Raw genomic sequence first — 23,428 nt, forward strand, 5'->3', positions numbered from 1 at the left:
TCTCTCAGCTACAAGAATCAGGGGTGCACTCAAAGCCTGACTTAGATGAAACTTCTGCATAGGTATTGTACACTGAGATGTATTACCTTTCCATTCGTTCCAAAGCTTCCTTTAACATTTTTTAAAGGGCGTCTGTTGATACTGTCTCTTCCAGGGTCTTTGCCTTTTCCATTGATATAACAAGATTTACAGCTCCAACAAGTTTTCCAGCATTATGTTTTTAAGCAAGTTAATTCTGTGGTTTTTCTTTGACGGGACCATTTCTCTCCGAGTTGTAGAAAAACATATGAGGTTATTGAGAAGTAAAGAGTTTTCTAGCAAAAGGAGAAGAACACACAGGGAAAACGTGCTCTGAGGAGCAAAGGACAGTCGGTGTTTCCTGCCACAGACCTTTTTATAATTAATATCAAGTCCCTATCTGATTTTATATGTCCACAAACCTATCAGTTTTTCTGATTATTCTTTGCATTTCTGAACTCTTTAAAACCCAAAATTTATGTATGAGCAGCATAGGTATCTGAAAGAGTATTTATTAATAAATTTAAAACAAAAATCCAGACCTCGTGGGTTTTTAGCTAGGGTGACATGTGTATAAACAAATCATAGTGCTTTCTAAATACTTAAAAGTCTTAGGGGTTGAAATGTTTTTGATGTAATACACAGTTTAGACTGCCCTCTTTTCCTATGGTATCATCTATTAAAGAAACTACAAAAGAAATGAGCACATTATCATGTTGAATATAATTGTATTTATGTGTCTTTTGAATAAACTTCATGTCCTTAGGAATGACAAATTATCCCTATGAGGACATACTATTTTTTTTAATAATTTCAACTTTTATTTTAGATTTGGGAGTATATGTATAGATTTGTTCCATGGGTATTTTGGATGATACTGAAGTTTAAGTACGGATCCCATCACCCAATAATGACCGTAGTATGCAACAGGTGATTTTTCAACCTACACACGCCTCCCTCCATCCCCACTCTAGTTGTGTCTGTTCTCATCTTTATGTTCATATGTATGCAATGTTTAGCTCCCACTTTCAAGTGAGAACATGTGGTATTTGGTTTTCTGTTTCTGCGTTAATTCACTTAGGATAATAGCCTCCAGTTGCATTCATGTTGATATAAAGGACATGATTTTGTTCTTTATGGCTGCATAGTATTCCATGGTGCATATATACCACATTTTATCTAGTCCATCATGGATGTGGTATATATGCACCATGGAATCGACGTGGGTTGATTCCTTTTTTTTGTTGTTGTTGTTTGCTATTGTGCATAGGGGTGCAGTAAACATAAGAGTTCATGTGCCTTTTTGGTGGAATGATTTATTTTCCTTTGGGTGTATACACTGTAAGGGGATTGCTGGGCCAATGGTAGCACTACGTTAAGTTTTTTGAGAAATCTCGAAACTGCTTTCCACAATAGCTGCTCTAATTTGCATTCCCGCCAACAGTACATAAGCATTCCCTTTTCCCTACAACCTCACCGGTATCTGCTTTTTGACTTTTTAATCATAGCCGTTCTGACTGGTGTGAGATGGTATCTCATTGTGGTTTTGATTTGCATTTCTCTGCTGAGTAGTGATAATGAACATTTTTTCATATGGTTACTGGCCACTTGTATGTCTTTTAAGAAATACCTGTTCATGTTCTTTTTCTGCTTTTTAATGGGGTGGTTTTTTGCTCATGGATTTAAGTTCCCTGTAGATTCTGGATACTAGATGTCAGATGCATAGCTACCAAAAATGTTCTCCCATTCTGTAGGTTGTCTGTTTACTCTGTCTTATGGTTTTGCTGAGGCTCATTAATCAGTCCCACTTGCCAATTTTTATTTGCAACTGCTTTTGGAGACTTAGTAAAAAAAAAAATTCTTTGCCGGAGCCAATGTTGAGAAGGGCATTTCCTAGGTTTTCTTCTTGGATTTTTAAAGTTTTAGTTCTTACATTTGAGTTAATTTTCATATTATATGGTGAATGGTAGGGGCCAAGTTTCATTCTTGTGCGTATGGCTAGCCAGTTATCCCAGCAACATTTTTTGAATAGGGAGTCCTTTCCCCATTGCTTGTTTTTGTCAGCTTTGTTGAAGACTGGATAGTTGTGAATGTGCAGCTTTATTTCTGGGTTTTCTGTTCTGTTCCATTGGTCTATGTGGAGGACATCCTCTTAATTATGTGTTTACTGTATATCCTGTCTTAAGGTAAATAATAGTAAGAAATGTGTAGTAAATTTTTAAATCTTAGATCATTTATTATAGTAATATGATACCGAATTTATTAAATCACCGTTTCCAACTTCCCTCTTGATAGATGTACCTTTAACTCCAGCTCACACCCACCCCTGAATTGTTTATTCATGTTCTGTGTGTGCGTGTGTGTGTATGAGCGCGAGCTGGAAAACATTTTAAAACTTTCAGATTACTCCTTTTTGATGTGATTTTTGTTTTTGATGTGGCACAACTACTATGATTAGTGTTTCCCAGGTCAGAATGCATCTGCCTTACCATAGCATTTTCTTTCCAAAGGTGGAGTATCTCATGTGACTGCCATGGTTCCTTTAATAATTACTAACCCCTCAGTACCCTCAGTTCCTCTCCCTTCCCATATACAAGGGAAGTAGCATTATTTGGTTCCACTGCATAGGATCAAGTAATTTTTTTCTGTCTTACTTGATCACATATTTCGAGCCTCATTTCCCATAGAGCACAACCCAGGGGAGCTACTAAAAAGGAGTAAAGGGAATGAAAAGAGTGCTTTATTCTTCTTTTGAAAAATAAAAAAGGAGATGGAAGGAAAAGAAAGAAGTGTTAGATAAAATACCAGATTTGGGAAGGTATAGGGTAAATCATTTTGTAATTCATGATGGATTTAGTAAGATTGTTCTATGCAAAGTTATTATGCTGTATGGGTCCTGGTGTCTGTCATACGGGGATATTCTATAATTTTCAAAAACTTTTTTATTTTATGATATTCACAAACCCATTGTTTGCTTTATTTTCTCCCAATATTCATGTGAAGTTCAGCTGCATGAGTGTTGTCTGAAATGAAATGTCAGAGGCTACACTTGGATGCTATTTTTTTTTTTTTTTTTTTTTTGAGACGGAGTCTTGCTCTGTCGCCGGGGCTGGAGTGCAGTGGCCGGATCTCAGCTCACTGCAAGCTCTGCCTCCCGGGTTCACGCCATTCTCCTGCCTCAGCCTCCCGAGTAGCTGGGACTACAGACGCCCGCCACCTCGCCCGGCTAGTTTTTTGTATTTTTTTAGTAGAGACGGGGTTTCACCGTGTTCGCCAGGATGGTCTCGATCTCCTGACCTCGTGATCCGCCCGTCTCGGCCTCCCAAAGTGCTGGGATTACAGGCTTGAGGATGCTATTAAATGCTTTTGATGTTTCACAATTCATATTGAAAACTTAGAAGGTATTCCTGCAGAGTTGCATAAAAACAGACACATTTGCAGACTATATTTTGACAAAGCTGTACCTTGTGTACTCCATGATTGCCAGAATTGCAGTTAAATTTGGTTTCATTTATATATTGGAAAAAATTTTAAAAATCATAGTTCCTTATAGAATCATATAGATGTTTGATTTTCCTAATTCTGCTTTAGTGTTTTTAATCTTTTAAAATCTTTTTTATTTTACAAGTAATTTCAAATATTTGTTTAGAAATCTCTGAAATAAAAGGTGTATTGTGCAAATATTTGTTCTTAAAAGATGTTTAGATATTTCTTAAGAGATTAACACTAATTTCTACTTCCAGAACATATTTAAGTATTTAAATTTTATAAGCATGTTTAGATTGTACTAATAATTGCAATGAATCTTGTTTAAATATCCAAAATATATGTACAAAAGAAACATATTTTATTATTTATCTGCTTTAGAGTAAAATCTTCTCAATCATAACAAAAAGGAAATGAGAAAATAAAGTACTTTTCCTATTGTTAGCTTTCCTGGGACAGAGGAATATTGAAAACCTAGACCACAGCACATTTGACCTTAACATGTGCCCTCAGTTTGTTTGTAAGACAGACAACATTTTGACACTATTACCTGCCGTGGAGGGAGTTTCCTCCCCTCTGGTTGTCACTTAGACCATATTTTCTCTCTCCAAGCTTTTATTCCTTGCTTCCTATTTATTTCTTGCTTTTATTCCTCAGTATGCTCTCACTGAGGCGATACTAACCAAAACCTAAAGTTACTGCTTAGCATCTGAAAATATTAAAATTATATTAAGCATTTTAGCAATGCAAATGTTCCTGCTAATATAGACAATGCTTAATAATGCAAGAGCCAATGATCTTGTTTGTGGTTTATAACATGGTTTGTTTTGATCACTCTGGGGCATGTTAGTAGTTGTAAGAACTCTATACCAGAAGAAAACCTCCAGAAGACTTAGATCAGTCAATTTTGTTGTTTTCATACCCCAAATAGTACATTTTCATTGAGAAGAATGTGGAAAATAATGAACACATTATATTGTGGATAATCTGGTTTGTTGTACCTGTATGTGCCATGAACTGTTAAATGTAAGTATACTGTAATTGAATGCATTTAAAAATATAAACAATTGGGGTTTCATTTGCATATTTTTAGACACTAATGGTATTTTCTGTCTATTTCCAGTAATTTGCCTAGTGGGATTGGGCCTGGTGGTCTTCTTCTTCAGTTTTCTACTTTCAATATTTCGTTCCAAGTACCACGGCTATCCTTATAGGTAATATCTTTATACTAACATGAATGTTTTTATTTTTAACTAATAGAACAGAATTTCAGTGGTTAATATATAATTAAGGATGAATATAAAGTTGCTGTGTAATTTTTGAATTCAGTTAAGCAAGTGTTTGAGCACCTGCCATGTGTTCAGCATAGTAAAGTACACAAAGGAGATATACGACATACTTCTTGTTCCCTGACAGCATATAGTTTATTTTTAGACATACATATTTTTATATAACAAATGAGGTTGAAGCTCATTTTGAAGACTTCAAAATTTTATCTTCCCTTGGTTTGTCATGATTTTGACTTCATTTGCAAGATGGTTTTCTCATATAATTCACTGTTCATTGTCTAATAAACTTTGTATTATCTTTGCAATTCTACAAAATTTTCACTTTTCAAAAATAAGAGCCAACATGAAAGGGAAAAATTAAGTGATAAAATAATCTCTGGTCATTATAAATCATAATGAGTATCTCGTAAAATTTTCTACAAATTATCATAATTGGAGATGGAAAGATATTGAAAAATCAAAGACCACATTATTATTACCAAACCATACTTTCACTAAAGTACACTATAGTAGATGTGCCAGATTACAGTTATTCGCTTTGTGAATTAGGCCTGTATTCATTCTTAAGCTTTTTCCTCCAAGTTTTCTTAAATAACTTTCATTTTCTCTTTCTCTAGGCAGTCCTTCTTTTAGCTTAGCTCATTTCTCTAATGAGTAAAAGCTCAGTATTTCCTTTTTCAGAGATTTTGAAGATTCTGTTTAGGTAATAGAACCAGTGATACGTTGATAGAAAATGAAAGCTTCTCAAAGCCTACATTTCTCCTGCCTGTTAACAGTAGACATTTTTAGAACATTTCTACACAGATCATAGTAACAATATATAGCCTTATCAGGGAGAAAACTAATCCCATAAAAGAGAGATCTAACCATGGGATTATAACACAAGAATATGAGTCTTCAGCCCCACCCCCTCTGTTTTCATAGATGGCCAGAGGTACATTTCCAATTCTGTTCTTCCCATCGCCATTAAAAATAAATATACCAAGGGAATGGAAGAAAGATGGGAATCAGATTTCCTGACACCCTGCTTGCAGTGTAAATTTTTAAAAATATCAGTTCCGAGGACAGCAAGAGTTACGAGAGAAGCCAGCAGAGTCTTCAGGGTTTTCATTTTATTCTTGACTTTAGATAGCCAGCCAATTTCGGTGTTGATGATGTGAAATAATCAAATCTAAGATTAAGTAATACCTAAGAAAGATGAAGTTTTTCTTTTCTTTCGCCCTGCTCTAGGATTGAGAATCATGTTTCTGTATGATTGGTACTTAGTTTGACATGTGTTCTATAATGGAAGGTGTAAAGTAAGAAAAATAGAAATACTCTATTTTATCTATGATGCCATAAACACTTGAACATTTATCCATTTTCATCTATAGTACTTACAGTTTCAAAGGAAATATATATCTTTTTATGAAAAGATAAACTATACAGTAAGTGATACTGTGAGATTCTTAAACCCTAATTAGTTGACAGGACATAGGGAAGAGTAAAGGGCAAATTCTAATTTTCCTTATATATCAGAGCACGTAATGATACCAAAATATCATTCCCTATCTAGATTATCTGACACAGCAATATGACTAGGAAAAGTGCAGAAAAAAGTATTTTACTAGTTTTTTATAATGTTGCATTTGCCAGCACTATTTTTGTTATGATATGAAGAGTTTCAGTTTGTACTTTCTTTTGAAGTAGCAGTTGTCATTTAGTATAACTCTCCAGTGCTCTGGGGTTTTGTGGTGGTTTTTTAACTGAGGTTGGACATAGAAATTACTTGGGAAGCTTTTCAAAATACATATCCTTGACTTCTCCATAGATATGAATAGTAAGCACATCTGAACCAGCATATATGCCACTTACATTATTTCTGTGTGAATGTGGCATTTGAACATTCTTCTTATGTAACCAATCCCACACTCCTGTCAGCTCCCCACCAACCTAACAGGAGATGGATTTGCCTTCAGCAGGCCTTATAATGCTGGAAATATAGATGAAACTCTTGTAAGAAGTCAGAGATGGAAATTATGTCTTAGAGTGGTTTGTGAATGTGAAATTTGACATAGTTTAGATGAAAACCCTAACAAGGAGCTGCCAAGAAACAGAATCAGAAGAGAGCCTATCAAAGAAGCTTGGGACACCAGGTGTGCTAAACAGTGTGCCATGCTGTGTGGAGAAATGACAGGTAGGCCTCTGACTGCTGTAACAGCTCTTCAGAGTGTTCCATCATTTGCTGTGCTGTTGTGTCACAGATTGACCTAGACAAGCTAAGTAGAGTTTGGTTGCTCTGTTAGGCAATTTTAGATTCAAGAAGCCAAAAGGCAATCAGAGTATGTTAGATAATGGGAGGTTTATTGGAGAGATATATGGAGAAGCAAGGAAGACAATTAAAAACGTTGCCCCATAGCTAGATCTCACAGATGTTTGAAAAGGTTCAGAAAATAGGTCATTCAACAACAGAAATCCATAGCTTCAGAAGTAACTCAATGACTAATCTCTTGCTCTAATTCTTCCACTATTATTACTGAGTAATGTCTGTATACCATTCTCTTCAGCTGATTAGAGCCTTCTCTGTCCCTTAGACTTCCCCCTATGCTACCGGTTCTCACTCTCTCAACATGATTTTGTGAATTTTCTTTTCTAAGAGAAAGGGAATGATTGGCTAAGTTTTTCACTCCCCAGTATTGGGCTTCTGATGTAAGTAGAACTTTCACCCCAGTCTACCTCTTATGCCATAGTCTATCTTCTGGACTCCTTGAAGGTATCTCCTTTACCACCTTTTGTTGGAGCTTTTCAAAGAGCCCAATGAATTACATTAATTTTCTGTTTTCTAAGCACATCCAACAGAAGCCCAATACAGTGACAAACACCTATGAAAGATAAAACCACCAAATATGTGAACAGTATTTAATTCAGCTCATGTATTTGGGAAAATAGATCTTTGATCCTAAGAGATGGTAAGAGATGGTTCTCCAAACTCTGTGGCTTCTTATTCCTACACCATGTGCAACTGAGTCAGAATCTGCAAGTGTGGATTTTAAGAATCAGGTTATTAGTTACCTAGGTTAATCTGATATAACCATTTTATGATCCTGTCTTAGGGAACTAAGTGATAAAGGATTTCACAATTGCCTCTCAGCTTTAAATTTGAGTTGTTAAACAAATGCTTTATAGAGATGCCATGATGTTTACTGTGAAGTCATCTGTTTGGAGAAAGTACATACATCCATGAACCAGGGAATAACAGTGTAACGTGTCGAAAGCTAAGTGGCAGATCTGTTGTATGGAAATAATTGAGAAAGATCACTGTGGGTATGAGAAAGGAAGACTCCAGAAGAAGGCTTGAATTAGGTAAAATTCAACAAAGCATTTAGACAAAGAAGAGGGGCTGAGGATATTTCATGGACAGAAAGTCATAATTTGTGTACAGAGGAATGGGAAGAGAAATATGTTCATGGTATCTTCTGAGGATTATGAGTATACTACTCAATAGTGAACATGTTTCTGGCTTAAAATGCATTAATCAGACAAAGAAATATATGAAAAGGAAGATATATACACAAAAGGAAATATTCCTAACCAATTTGGGTGAATTTTACGACAGTGTTCTAATTCAAATTCTAGATATTTGCAAAACTAATAAGTATTTTTCCAGGTGAGTTTTTGGGATTTTTTTTTTTCTGGAACATCATAGTGTTCTGGGATTTTAGTACTTGCACAGGATCATAGAGATCATATCGTTATTATTCATTTTACAGATGCGAACAAGAGAATGTCTCTATTTAAAGACAGAAGCAGAAAATCTGACTCTTAGCTCACTTGTCTCTCCTTTGCCATATTTTGTGTAGAAAAACATGATTTGTATATTCATATAAGTGGAAAATTATCCCAGAATCAAAGTTGAAAATAACATGAGGTCAAATGTAGAAAATAACATGAGGTCAAATGTATAATGACATCAATAATGTGATAGCCAAAGCCTCTAAGAAAAATGTTGACAATTAGATAAATGTTCAGCACCAAGATAATAACTTACTTTGGCCTCTTGAATTAGTTCGAGAGATGACGATTTTACTCAAGGAAGAACTTTCTCTTTTTTTGAACTTGGTACAAATATATGCAATGAAACAAAAGAAAATCTACAGAAAAACTAAGAGACACTGACAAAATCTACTTGTTAAATTTAAGTAGTTTTTATATCTTATTCTTTACTAGTGAAAGCTGCTATAGTTTACATAGATGTGATGCCCTTTTTTTAATCTTTATAATACTCTCTTCATGTATCCTCAGATCATATCTGAGATTGTTCTTATGAATTTCATGACTTAGTTATTGAGCTATTGTATTGTCCAATTTAAATAATCCCTGTAATTACAGCTTCCCAGAGCACATTAAAGCCTTCTAATATGTCCTTTCAGCTCTTTTGAGAACTGTCATTTATCTATTTTCCTACATTCTATTGATATACTGGGAAATTGTTTAGCAAACTTTCATAAATCCTCATGGTGCTCATAGATAACCCTTCTTATGATCATTCATACTTGAATTATTTTGCTCTCAGGTTTACATAGTATAATTGTTCCCTTCATGACATTTACAATATCCTTCTAAACCAACAAAATACAGTGGACAGGGGAGAATTATGAACAAAAAACCAGTTTTCCATTTGAAAAGTTTTAATCCCTTTTGTTAGTCTAGCACATGTATATATGCTAAAGTTAACTTAGTAATAATATATTTTACTTTGAGTCATCTTTTTATTTCATGGCATTAATTTCCTTTTAAATAAGCTTTCATTGTCTTCTCAGTTGTTTTATCCATTCTCTTGTGAATGATTATGATAATTGCCTGACAAACATCAAAAACAAATGTTACTAAAAGACTGCAGAGAGTCTATACCAGAGATTTGGGTACACCCTGAGCCAAATTACAAAAACCTGACAGTACAGGGAAAGCAAATATATATCTATTCAATTAGTTAACGAAAGAAAGAGCAAAGGTGGTGGCAGAAGCAAGTGTCAAAGAGGGAACAAATGAAGGAGAAGAAGAAATAATTCTGATACTAGTTGAAAGATGAGATGCTGATAAAGAGCACCACATTGTTCAAAAACATTTTTGTATTCCTGGAAGCATTTACCTGTGGCACCAGCATTATATATGTTTTAAAAACTGCTCACATCAGATAAAGGCAGTTTGTAGAAAATGAGAGAAAGAGATGCAGGAAACAATTCTTCTAGGAAGAGGAAAATCCGTAACACATAACCCAGAAGGTATTTCCTGGCCTTTGGTACTTCTGCAAAGACATTTGTAGATGTCCATTTTCTAAGAGCATTAGACTGTAAAATAGTAAATCGTAAACTCTAGTAACCCAGACCTGAACCACTCCAGCCACCCAAGATAGAAATACATTGAAGTAGGCTGACAAGAGGAGAAAAATAGTTTTTCAACCAAGACTGTATCCTTGACTTTCCCAATTTTAACAAGAATGCATGTTGCAGAGATCAATTACTAGTACAGACGCACGTTCTTCTTCACAGTAACTCTTGGGAAGCTTCCCACTTCTACTTTAGATCATACCTGTACGTGGGATAAGACACCTGAGTTACCCTTTAGTGAAAATGCACATTTGAACATAACACCTACTTTTTTTTTTTTTTTTTTAATTAAAATCACCTTTCGTAATGGCCTTTAGCCTCCAATGCCAAAGTACTCGCTTGGGTGTTATGCATCCGCCTTTTAAGCCCTCAATGTCTTCATTTTTAATTTTTCTAAATTATAAACTTTTGTGGCACTGATACACAGGACTGTATCCATAATTATCTTTATGTACAGAACCATGATCAGAATTATCTTTGAACTAATTTTTTTTACATTCTGTCCTCACAAGTTTTAATTTTATTTAAAATACAGTCCTTAATTTCTTCTGTATGAAGTGATCCTATTCTGTTTATTCATTTTTATTTTAATCTTAAGCCTTATTTCAAAACCTTAAACATCTATGCCCTTCATATTTTTTCAGTACTTCATAGTACTTTCAAAATTGCTGTTTTCTGGGGGTTCTCGGGTGGTGGGAGCTAGGGGACGGGCCCCTGCGAAGGGGGCACGCGGGGCCAACAACAACAAAAATTGCTGTTTTCTTTGCTGATACATGTACCTGCTAAAGGGATAAATATCTACTTTAAATATTTATCCTGTATTCTTAAATCTTCCCTAAAGTTTACCCGTAACACTTTACAGCATGAATCTGTTTCATGCCATTACTAAATTCTCTCGAATTGTCTTCTAAATTTAATATGCAAACTTTCCCGGTTGGAATCCCTAGTGTGCTGGTTACTGACTGTGTGACCTTGGGCAAGTTAACTTTTGTCAACCTAAGTTCTCATTTATAAATGGAGATGATTTGTCATATGTCGTTCAACTATTACAAAGATTCCATGAGAGAATGCTTGCAAATCACTTAGCACATTGCCTGGTACATAGTACTAATTATTTAAATTCATTTTTATTTAATCTTTTGCTATAAAGTTTTTCTTTATGCTAAAGATTAAGTAGTTTTGTCTTATTTTTGATTAATGTAATTGGGCTCCTGAGTCTCTTGAAGCTGTCAATGAAATAGGAGGGTTACTATCAATCTGATGTAATTACCATCTGAGCCATAGTTCAGAAAGGAGGAAATACTACTTCAGGAGTAGCACTGAATTCATTTTATATATTACATGAACTTTGCTGCTTGCCCCATTTTCTAAGAAGAGCAAAGTGCTAGCAACGACATCATATTCACATATGGGTAACTACCTTAATATTTTTCACTGGCACTCTGTGTTCACAAAAGTTTCCTTTAGAAGATGTCTGTAGTTACATCTGAGGTACATCAAGTCTCTGTTTTCTCTGTTAGGAAAATAACATGAGACATTTCTAGTAATTCCATCACTTTGCTTCCTAACTGTTCATTAGACTCTGTCTTAGGCAGGTAGTATAATCTAACAGAAAAATAACAGTAATTAGGAGAGGTCCCGAGTTCAAGGTTGGGGTTTCACTGTGTATTAGCTAGAGCTCTGGCTCTGCATTTAGACAAATCTAGGTTTGAATTTTGGTTCCTCTTAACTTTGGGACTTAAAGTTAGTTACTTAACTTCCAAGTCTCATTTTTCTGCAGCTCTAGTCACTTCTCTATCTATATTGAACTTGGTTAAGCCTGTTTCTTGATCTGTAAACTTGGTATGATAAAACCTACCTCAGAATTGTATGGGGATAAATTATTATAATCCATTTATAGTCCTTGAAATGTAATGGGTTCTCAATAAAAAGTACTCACTTTCACCTACCTCTTCAACTGTACTAGCCATGTCAGCAATTGACTATTCAGTCATACTTTATTGCATTATGTTTTTCATTAAGTATTCATTTACAGTTGTTTCATGTGTTTGTCTTTTTTCTTCTAGATTATAAGGTATTTGTGTCTTTGATAAATACCTTTTATATATCTCCGAAGTGCTATGCACATAGTAGGTGCTCATTATATAGTTGTTAGTTGAATCTGTTTACTTGAAAACTTTATTCCTTGTCTACTTCCATTAAATGCAATCGGAACCATTAAAATAGAAATATAGTGAAGATTACTGGCTTACCCCAGCTCCAGAAGATGCAGTTCATATCAGATGACACCCCCTGGAGTTGTCAGGTTGTTCTTCATAGCCGAAGGTGTGTGGAAAAATTAGTTTTTCCCGAAACTTGAGCTCTAAAGATAACTATGAGGCTGGAGAATTGCTTGAACCCGGAGTCAGAGGTCGCAGTGAGCCAAGATTGTACCACTGCACTCCAGCCTGCAGTGGCTGGGAGTGGTACGTCAGGCCTCATGCCTAGCACTTTGGGAGGCTGAGGCCAAGAATTTGAGACCAGTCTGAGCAACACAGCAAGATGAGTCTCTACAAAAAAATTTTTAAAATGAGCCTGGCATGGTGGCACATGCTTGTAGTCCCAGCTGCTGGGTAAACTGAGGTGGAAAGATTGCTCAAGCCCAGGAGTTTGACGCTGCAAGTGAGCTATGATTGTGCCTCTGCCACCGAGTGAGACCCTGTCTCTAAAAAAACTTTTTAAAAAAGAGGTATTGCCATTCCAGTTCTGAGCTGGGCGATATCAAGTGAAAAACAGAATATATAAATTAAGCTTATAGTGGACACAAAGTGCCTTCCATTATCTTAAAACAAAACTGATAGTTCCTTCCTAATGTCCTTGGTTACCTTGAGATGAACAAAAATGGAATGGTGCTCAGTAAGGAAATGTACAGAATAACAGCTAAAAATGAAAGGCACTCATACCAATTTTGAAGAAAGTATGATAATGAACGAGCACAGCAAGGCAAAAATTCCAGCATGTAGAGTGTATAGCAATATTGCATTCATTTGTACATCTTAACAACCTTAAGCTGTACAAATAGAACAATAATATCTAAATGGTGTGATGATCAGCCCATAGGACACATCATTGATGAGAATTTCACTGGTATTAACCTTTCTCATACTGAGTCCTAGCTTTGTAGAATGACTTATAAAGGGCCAAGGATTTAGAGATGATTAAGAGATAAGCTGGCATTCTGTAAAGGCACCATTGTCTATCCCCTGTCTTATCTAGATAAAGAATGTAGTGCTAAATCTTGTAATAATATTGTACAAATGGAAATTCAATCTTAAGGATTATTTTTTCCATATTGTTGTATTTCATTGTGGTGTATTGGAAAGTGATCTGGACTTTGAGTGAGAAGATGTGATTTGGACCATGGCACTTAAAAACTCTATAACCTCAGGCAAGTCTTTTAATCTTCTCTGAGCCTCAGTTTTCCTCATTTTTCAAATATAGAGACTATAACATTTATCTCATAAGACAAGTTATAGTAAATTACTGTTTTACAAATGTAAGATAACTTAACTTTTAACTGTGAGATTCCATATTCCAGTCTTACATTATTATGTCTATCTGCTCTAGGAAAAAGTCCTCAGATAAAAATTTCTACGAAAAGACTGACACGTGAAGTTAATCATTTGACAGATGCAATCCTTCCAATCCCAGCAAATGTACTTTCTTAACTTCTGTTTGTTATCACTTAGGGGAAAAAGGCAGTTGACAAATATGTTTAACTCTGCCTAGGAAAAATGTAGCCAAATCTTTTTTCCCATTAACAAATAATGTAAGTCTTAATATTCAAGGTAAAAAAAATACAAGTGTTCCAAACAGTTAGCTTACTGAATACTTTAAAATCAACATTTGCTAAATTCAGAAACAGATAGTACGTTCTTTTATATATATAAAATATAAATTCACGGTAATTTTTTGCAAAAAAATCACAATCCAGTTTTTGGATCCCACACTACACATCCTACCCCCTCAAACCCAGAGAACCAAGGGTCTAGGCTAACACACACATCAAAAGCAGCTCTACAGACTTAGTTCCATTGTGGTAATTCAGCTTTCTTACTCTGGCAGAAACTCCGTATCATTCAGCAACCCACTGAAAGCAGGGCAGGAGGATTACAGGCGTGAGCCACCACGCCCGGCCAGGCTTAGATTTCTTCAGGCCTTTTTGGAAGACCACTTGTTTCAGATTCGAAGACTTTTCTGGGTTTAGTCATCTTCTGTTACAGAGAAGAGAGCCCCAGGACTTTTGGCTAAAGAATTCTACCTAAGAGCTACAATGTCCTTCTCTCTAGCATTCTCATAGAACACATGTGAATGTAGAGTAAAGATTAAAAGGAATAACTCAGTGAGTTGCAATATCCACAAGGTCAATGGATAGGAATGAAAATTCAGCTACTGGCTTGTCTCTGTTTGGTGAACAACCCAGACCTTTTTTCCCCTTTGCACTTTTTTTGATCCCAAATGAAGTCTGAGCAACTGCCCCTTACCCGCGTAGGTGATTTCTGTGAGACAGATGACATTCTGTAACCACCAGGTCTCCCTGACTTCCTCCCCAGTTTGAGAACAGGAAGAACAGTGCCCCAAAAAATTCTGTCAAGCTGAAGATATTAGAGTCTAACCAACTCCCGCTTGGAACACAGTACATTTGTTCCGGAACACTGTGTACATTCTGGTTTTTCGAAATATGAGAAACAGATGGAGTCATTAATTCAAGATAAATAAAAAAACAAAACAAACAGCAAGCCATTATTTGCTACCTGTTCAGATATTTCACAGAAAGGGAAAAGCAACAAACAAGCTTTTGATATATCCTCAGGCTCTAGTAACCACCAGTGACCAAATCCAAAGTTCTCTTCATGTGACCTTCCTAGCATTATAGTTAACAAGCCCGTCTTGGAAACTGTATACCCTGGATTTTGTAACATGACATTCTTACACCTTCTTTTTCTCTTTGAGATTATTTCTCAGCCCTGAATATACATTATCACCTCCTGACCTTTGTCCTGAGATCCAGAACCAGACCTGAATACCACATTAACAGTTCACCTCAATACATTCAAAAATCATTATCTGCCTCCAGATCTGTTTCTCCGTTCCTTTTCCCCCATTTTCCCTGACACTGTCATTCTCACAGTCATGCAAGATGGAAATCTTGGAGTCATTTCGTCCTCATCCCACATCCTCATCCTGCTTTGTGTTATTTGGTCTACATTACTTTTCTCTTCCCACAGTTGCTGTCTTAAGTACGTTGTATCTTTTTCTGACTATCACTGAGCCTCTTAAATTGTCTCCCAATGTCTAGTCATTATCCCCCATAATCCATCAGTTATTGTACGGTAGTGTCAGAATTCTTTAAAGATATGCACTGATTATGTTGCTTCTGCATTAAAATTCCTTAATAGCTAATAAAAAGGAGGAAGGGAAAGCTAATGCATGTTCCTTCTAGAAGATACAGATAGATAAGCAAAATGAAGAAAATATATTCATAAATCCCAACACCCAGGTCATCAACTGTCATCAGTTTAGCCTGTACATATTTTGTAAGCTGCTTATTGTTCTTTTATGCACCATGAGCATATTCCAATGCAGTTAACTACATTCTACACTATATATGATTTTACTAGCTATATAGTAATACCATTGTATGAATTGCCACAACTATTTTAAGTTTCATGCCATTTCAACTTTTTATGGTATATCCTTCAGTACACCTTCTGGTTTAATACAAGACTCAGGAACTGCTGTCTGTGTTAGTTTATCCTACAAACTAAGAATGGCTTCTACAGTTTTAAATCATCAGGGGGTGGGAAGTCAAAAAGAATATTTTGTGACATGAAAATTATGAAATACAAATTTCAGTGCCTATGAATAAAGTTCCATTGAAACGCAGCCAGGTTTGTTTTATGTGTTGTCTGTGGCTGCTTTTGTACAACAGCTCAGTTCAGTAGTTTCGGCAAAGACCCATGGCCCACCAAGTTTAAAATATTTACCTTCTGGCTCTTTACAGAAAATGCGCTAACTCCTAGTTTAGCCATGCTGAACACAACACTGAATATGTTCTCATACTTTGATACCCTTCCCCATCCAGCTTCTTTGGTCTAGGCTGCTGTCCCTTTATCTTACTTGTTCTCAGAGTTTTGCTTTTTCAATTCCTGTAACACCATCATCATATCAAACATGTCACTGTATCCTACTTCATCATATCCAGGTCTTTCTCTCGTTTAGCTGAAAGAAACATAAGGGCCATGACTTTCAATCATTTCATTTTCTGCAACACGCTTCTATCCACAGAATTCTAGTACACATTAGTTGTTCAATGCTGACTGAAACAGACTTCTAGGGGCCCCGAGGTTAAGAAAATAGCTAACACTTGCGTGTTTCTCTAGAAAAGTATTTTGAATTTCAAGTAATAAACTTGCTAATAAACCTATGGAATATTCCTCAGCACATCAAAGACAATATTTTCATCTAAAACGTGGTTTTCTACCATGAGGAAGTGTTGAGGAGAGAGCCAACCTTAAACAGAGAAATGGTTTGAAGTTGTCATCCCATTCCTTCTTTGTGTAGACAGTCTCTCTCTGCATCCCTGATGGACTTTAAGCAACAAAGTGACACAGACTAGAAAGGAATGGTTGCTTCCCTTAGGCTAGGGGAAGTGGGAGCTTCTGGGGTCACATTTGTGCTAGTCCTAGCCTTCTATCCTATCCCTTGTGTGCAACTTGCTACTCTTGACAGCTAGCTTCCATTTTCTATTACTACCTGAGTGACAGCTGACCATGCATATATTCACTTCAGAATAAGCAAATAAGCCAGTCCCAGCAATCAGTGCTATGCACATGCTGACTACTACTGTGGATAACTATAGTGCGATTCATTCATGACTGAGAGTGGAGCGGACTCCATACAGAAGTTGATGGTGGTACCCAAGGCTGCTTCTCACTCACTCTGGAAGCAGACCGCAAAACTAAAAAGCACACATAAGGGGAATACATTCAGTTTTCACTATTCTTGACAGTTTTTTTAAAAAGTATGATACAAAGGCATTTATACATTTTTGTGATAAGCATTATTAGAAAAAACAATATCCAAGCACTATTGAACCATAAATCTGTAAGAACTATTACACTGTTAGATTATGCAGCAAAATTGTTAGACAGATAAATGTGAAAAGGGAAAAAATACATGTCCGATCTTGATTAGAAATGAGAGACTAATTCCTTAAGTGATAATATCAACATAAAACATTCATACTGGAACATACCTTGGACATTGTTTATATAACGAAAATAAAATGAAACCTAAAATACTGATTAGAGAACAGCAGTCCATACTTTTCTAAGAAACGTTTTAACCAGCCAAACATTTTTGACATTTTTGTGCTTCAAGTGTTTACAGTGTCTTGAACAAATAAAGACATTTTTATAACATTTTAAAATGAAAATGATAGCTTTGAAAATAAAACCATAGAAAGTACTCTACTTGTTAGATGTATCCTTTATTGTAGGACAATTAATCAGTTTCAGATTAAATATATACTGGTCATTTCATGATATAAACAACTGATTGTTATAACAGCTTAAAATTTACTAAGTATTTCAGTTTTGAAAACCATAAAATGAAAAAAACAGCATAACTAAAGATTAAAGTACTCACAGAGATCCTTTTACTCTGATTATACCTAAGTATCATAAAACTCCTAAAAAGTTACAAGGTATAAAATTACCATTACGGATCAAGTTAGTATTTTTGCTTTTACAGGGGTAATATTAGCAATAATAAAGATTATCTTTAGTGCTCCATAACTCAAAAATTGCAGATCCTTTAAAAACTAAACAACAAAAAGCTACAAATCCTTAGTTTTAAGTATCAGTTTATTTTATGATTAAGGTTTCTTTTTTCATTAACCCTGGTTCTTCAGTTAGCTTCATCTTCAGAGCAAGCTGATGATAGCTTGCGTGCGCTAGCAGGATGAATGCTATCTTTTCAAAACATAATGCCACAGTTCATCTACAGCTGACACATCTATCTGCTTTACCAGCAGTGTTTTTAAGGATCATGTGGATTGAACAGCAACTACAGCTTAAGATCCTGACGAGGTTTACTGCTGACATTCTTCTTCATGGAGATGGTCACCCTTATAGTACGCTTTATTCATTACTTATTATCTTGAAAGTAAAGGTGATGTCTCATTGCGTCCTGATAGCACCACATCATTTTTATCTTCTAATTTAACAATTTCTCAGAAACAGCTAAGAAGAGTAATTTTTCTGGTTTGTATTGTGCTATGACGTTATTTACATTTTAATTGATGCTATATAATATACATTGTATATTATATAATTTAAATATATTATATATATTTTATGTTTTATACTAAAATGTTATGTATTTATTTTTGCACATAGTATCACCAGAATCCTAAAATACTAGCACCGAAAAGAACTTTGGGAATCATCCAAAACAAATGTTCTTTTCACTAATGAGGAAACCGAGGTTCAGAAAGACAAAACAATTTATGCCTAGGATATTATGATTCAAACATCCAGATAATAAAACTTACCTACTTGGGACATTTTTCCAGCTACATGTTTTTTGTTATTGTTGTTGTTCTTTGTTTTTGTTTTTGTTTTTGTTTTTTTAACTACAGGAACTATTGATTTCATTTTTGCTTTCATATTTAATTAAAAATTGGTTTGTCTCTGGTTGCCTTGCAAAGTTGTCTTGTGTTGTCAAGACTCAAAAAGAACATGCCACATATTAGCAGAAAGATACAGATATAAACAAAAGCTTCATTAATGTTATTTAAATTGATTTACCATCTTACAAAATTAAATTTTGTTTCATAAAGCTTTGCTTAGGGAAGCTTAAAAAAAATAGTTATCTATTATGTGGACAAGTATCTCTGCTGATGTTTCATCCGAAGTTTTATGATTTATGTATACTCTTTTTGGTTGTTCAATATGATGAAATTGTAAATTATATTAACAAAAAAACAAGTGATTAAATTATACATTTAGAGAAAAAATATTTTTAGGACATTCAAATGACCCACTTCACACGTTTGTTTCAGTCCATTCCCTTGTATTTCTTCTACATTACCATTTTAAATGCTGATTTAACTATTTCTCTAGCCAGCAGTGAGAAGAATGTTTATGTAAATTTAAACCACAAAATAGTTTTCAGCATCTTCTCTCAGCTGACCCTGTTCCCACCCTAAGCCTGATCTGGTTAAAGGCACTAGTTCAGAAAAATTGCTCTGATGTAAACATTACAATTAGCTGAATTAATACAATTATGACATTTTAATGTTATATTTACATGTGCTAATTTAGAATGGAATAAAAAACATACTGTATTTTCCTTATGTTCAGCACATAATAATTTTCTTTCTTTTTCAGCTTTTTAATTAAATGAAGCCAAGTGGGATTTGCGTAAAGTGAATGTTTACCATGAAGATAAACTGTTCCTGACTTGATATTATTTTGAATTCATTCGATTGTGATCAGCTAGCTTATTCTTGTGTACTTTTTTTAAACTGTGGGTTTTCCTAGTAAATTTAATTTATAGAAATCAATGGTAGCATTTAGTAATCTACAAAGGAAATATCAAAGTGTTTTTCAAGCCTATTATATTCAGTGTGTGCCACAGGATTGAAATAAATGACAATGTAATTATGAATTCATGTTTTAGAACTGTTGACTCATTAGTAAAGGACTGCAATGTTAGTAAAGAAAACCTATGAAATGAATGTTAAAGATTCTTAGTATTGTACAGGGATAAAGCAAATGCATGAAAATATGTCATGTACTGAAAATTAAACTTACTGCAGTTTCAGTTATAAAGGACGTGCACTGTTATAAATAGTCTTTTGTTATTATTAACTAAATAAAGGTATATAGGACAGGGAACTGGATGAATGGTACCTAGAATTTGGATGCCTAACCAAGGCCTAGAGCTTCTTGAGATCTGAATCTAAAGTAAATATGCATTAAATCAGTGTGCTTCAAAGGCATCAGACAATAAAAGCAACATACCACAACTAGGAGTTATTTCTCAAACTTTAGATGTCATCTGGGAATATAGACTTACAAGTAAGAGCAAACTTAACACGCTCTATCCATTTTCGAGGAAACAACCCACTATGTCCATTTTCCTCGTGTGTTTTATGGAACCAGCTTTCCATCAAAGCCTCAATCCTTGAACCCAGACAAAAGGTTAATTATCATAGGATTAGTGAATGATTCAATGAAGTTTTCTTGAAAACAAATGCAGGAGTGTAGCGTCCTATTATGTTTCTATCCTGTTTTAGTTTATAAAGCACTTACACATATATTATGGTATTTCTTCCTCACAATAACCTTGTAAATTAGTCAGGAAATGTAAATTTTATCCGACTTATAGAAGTGATGGAAGCTGAAAGCCAAAACTAAAGTTTATAGCCAGGCCTTTGAACTCTCAAACATGGATTTTTATATTCTGTGGAGTTACCCAAATTATGGGTTTAGGAAAGCAGTTCTTCAGTCAGTTCAAGTAAGTGTTTGCTTTTTCTTTTTAAGGTTTGTTATCTAATTTTCATTAACATTTGAATAACAGACCATGGAGGATTGTTTTCATTGCAAGTTCCAGCTATATAGCCTCAGACAAGAAACAGGTATACAACCACTGAGTTTACTTATTTAAATCTATGAATTTCAATGAAGAATGCAAAATACAGAGGCCTACTAGGGCATGTTTATCAAGTTATATCCCAGCGCAATGTGTGTGTTAGCAGGATGAATGCTATCTTTTCAAAACATAATATTCAGTGAAAATCACATAATTTTAAGTTTATAGTCATACTCCCAAGTCTGTTACTAAAAATAACATTAATTTTCCCAGTTCTTGTACTTAGATGAATAAATTTAGTTTTGGAATAACATTTATGCAAAAGCAATAGATGAACTTAGTCATTTGTTCACTGCCTATCCCTAGACAAAACCTGACCTATAATTCTTAATCCATTGAAGATTTTTTACATTTTACTCAAAACTTCAGAGATTACATAGAGAATCTCAGGTCAAATTTTACAAATATTAAACGTGTTAATTATAATCACTTTTGTTTGTATCCTTAAACCTCAGAATTATCTTGCAGTTAATATGCAGCTGATTAAATGATCTTACAAATTATCTCTAATCTCACTGTAAATCTTTTAATCATATCAAAGTCAGGTCATTCTCAGACACTATCAGATAAGTAGTGCTTTCCTATAGCATATTAGTAAACGTTTTCTAGCTCCTATTTTGTAATTTCCTATGAGCATTTAAAATTTCCTCTGAGCATTTAAAATTAATTGAGCAATTAAAATTAAAATTTCATGGTTTAAAAAGCTGTGGCTTCTCTATAGACAACTGTTACATTACGGAAGTGATTCTAGAGCAAAATATACTGCCTCAGCATAAGTCATTACTGACTGGAAAATGCTCTAGGCAGAATTGCAAAGAGTGGCTCAAACACATAGTTTGCTTACAGAATGTAACATGCGCAAAATTACATACATATGATGTGTTGACCTTTGCTAAACAATGAAAATTGAATCACTGATTTGTACCTGGTATGTTATATCCTCCACTGTCACTTTTTAACCAGACTCACTGTGTGTTCCAGGCTGTCATAAAAATTGATTATATGTTTAACAATTATTTTTCTACTACAATGGAGAGAAAAATCCTAATTATAAAATTCCACCTAAAGGAGTTTCATTTTATAATAACATCTGATTAATAACTTGTTGCATTTTGCTCAACATACTGTTCCTGGCATTAGATATTCACATAAGTAAGCCCAGTAGCATTTTGCGCTTACTGGAGTTTTCTTTTACACATGAAGTAATATCCCTTGTCAATTACAATTCAGCAAGCATGGTGATTTGGGGAGATTAGATGTTGCTGTAACCATAGAGTTTGACAAGTATTCCCTTTCTTGCTATCAGAAGAACCTCCCTAAGGGTACATGAAGGGAGTGGTTGTTCTAAATAAGGCATGACATATTTTTCAAGCAATGACATTAAAAATTGTGTTTTAAAAAGGACTGGTCACTGGGGCAAACACATTAGCTGGAGTATCTAGGGACAAAATATTTGAATTGATGCTTGAAGACTCCATGTTCTCAGAGTCCACAGAGCTCATTAAGTTTAAAATAGTAAAACAACGTCTTCTTCATACTCCAGCAATATACTATACTGGATCAGACCAATATATGTAATAATGTAATACGAAAAAGATGAGCATTGTAGCTAGTCACACTCAAAGGGTACAAGTATGCACTCATTAGCTCCTAAATTCCCTAATATAATTCATGAGCATCTGCCATTTATGATTTTTTCCATATTCCTCTATAGCTGAAATACATGCATATATTTATATCATATACCAAGGGTCCAAGTACTATATAAAGTTTTAACAAAGCATCTCACCTTCTGGCCATAATAGGAAAATCATGTCACATTTACCAAAATGTTGATAACGTCTATCTATTTCCATCAAATATTATGCATAGATGTGAGGAAAAATGACAACAAGGAACTCCAGGTGCATAGCCATCCTTAGAAAAGCTGGGAAAAAAAACTGCCAGACTCCAACTTATTGGAAATTTGGTTAAAAAAAAAAAAAAACTTACCAAACAACTGCTTGAATTAAAAAGGCAGCTGAAACTCAGCTGGATAGCTTAATGGCATTTTATCTTGATTCGCCCTCTTTCCTCCCCGGTCAGGAATGGTCTTGAAGACTGCAGCCTGCATTCCTTATGTGGGCTCCTGGCTTTGGAGGGAGCAGAATAGACCCCATTCTTAAGAAATGGTGTTCGCTTTGACCTATCTAGGGGCTTGCCTTTGGTTCATGTAACTCAGAAGTCTCTCCAGGTGAAAAAGTGACTGTGCTGAGAATGATTTCTTGAAAGCATTGAAAGTAAATGAACAAACCACTGCTGCCTGGAGAAGACATTGCAGTTGGGACAAATAGACACACTCTGAAAGCCTGGAAAGGAGAAGCTGGGTAGTGAAATAATTTGGAAAATAAGGACTTGGAAACAATACTACATATAACAGGGACTCTGGAAGGATGTACCCATACCCAGGGCAGGATCCATGTTCAGAAAAGTCCTGAGAAGATTCTAAGCTTTCACCTCTTGCTGATACTAATATTTACACCCAGACCAAACAGGAAGTGAAGACTAAAACAGAGTTGTAAACAGCCC

At 34.9% G+C, this 23,428-nt stretch overlaps 1 protein-coding gene across 2 annotated transcripts in view; it reads left to right on the plus strand.

The window, feature by feature from the left end:
• The window catches only part of TUSC3 (tumor suppressor candidate 3), a 215,911-nt gene extending 194,548 nt beyond the window's left edge, over positions 1–21,363 (plus strand). Inside the window, exons 9-11 of one of the 2 annotated variants that reach the window (XM_033225936.1) lie at positions 4,628–4,718; positions 13,522–13,586; positions 19,594–21,363. In XM_033225936.1, the coding sequence (XP_033081827.1) occupies positions 4,628–4,718; positions 13,522–13,540 (110 nt within the window). In that variant the 3' untranslated portion in view covers positions 13,541–13,586; positions 19,594–21,363. The remainder of the gene's footprint in view (positions 1–4,627; positions 4,719–13,521; positions 13,587–19,593) is intronic. The other variant, XM_033225945.1, reaches the window with a different exon arrangement.
• The last annotated feature ends 2,065 nt before the right edge of the window (positions 21,364–23,428 follow it).

This window comes from Trachypithecus francoisi, unplaced genomic scaffold (assembly GCF_009764315.1).
Source record: "Trachypithecus francoisi isolate TF-2019V2 unplaced genomic scaffold, Tfra_2.0 Contig01440, whole genome shotgun sequence".
In the NCBI taxonomy this organism is placed as follows: domain Eukaryota; kingdom Metazoa; phylum Chordata; class Mammalia; order Primates; family Cercopithecidae; genus Trachypithecus; species Trachypithecus francoisi.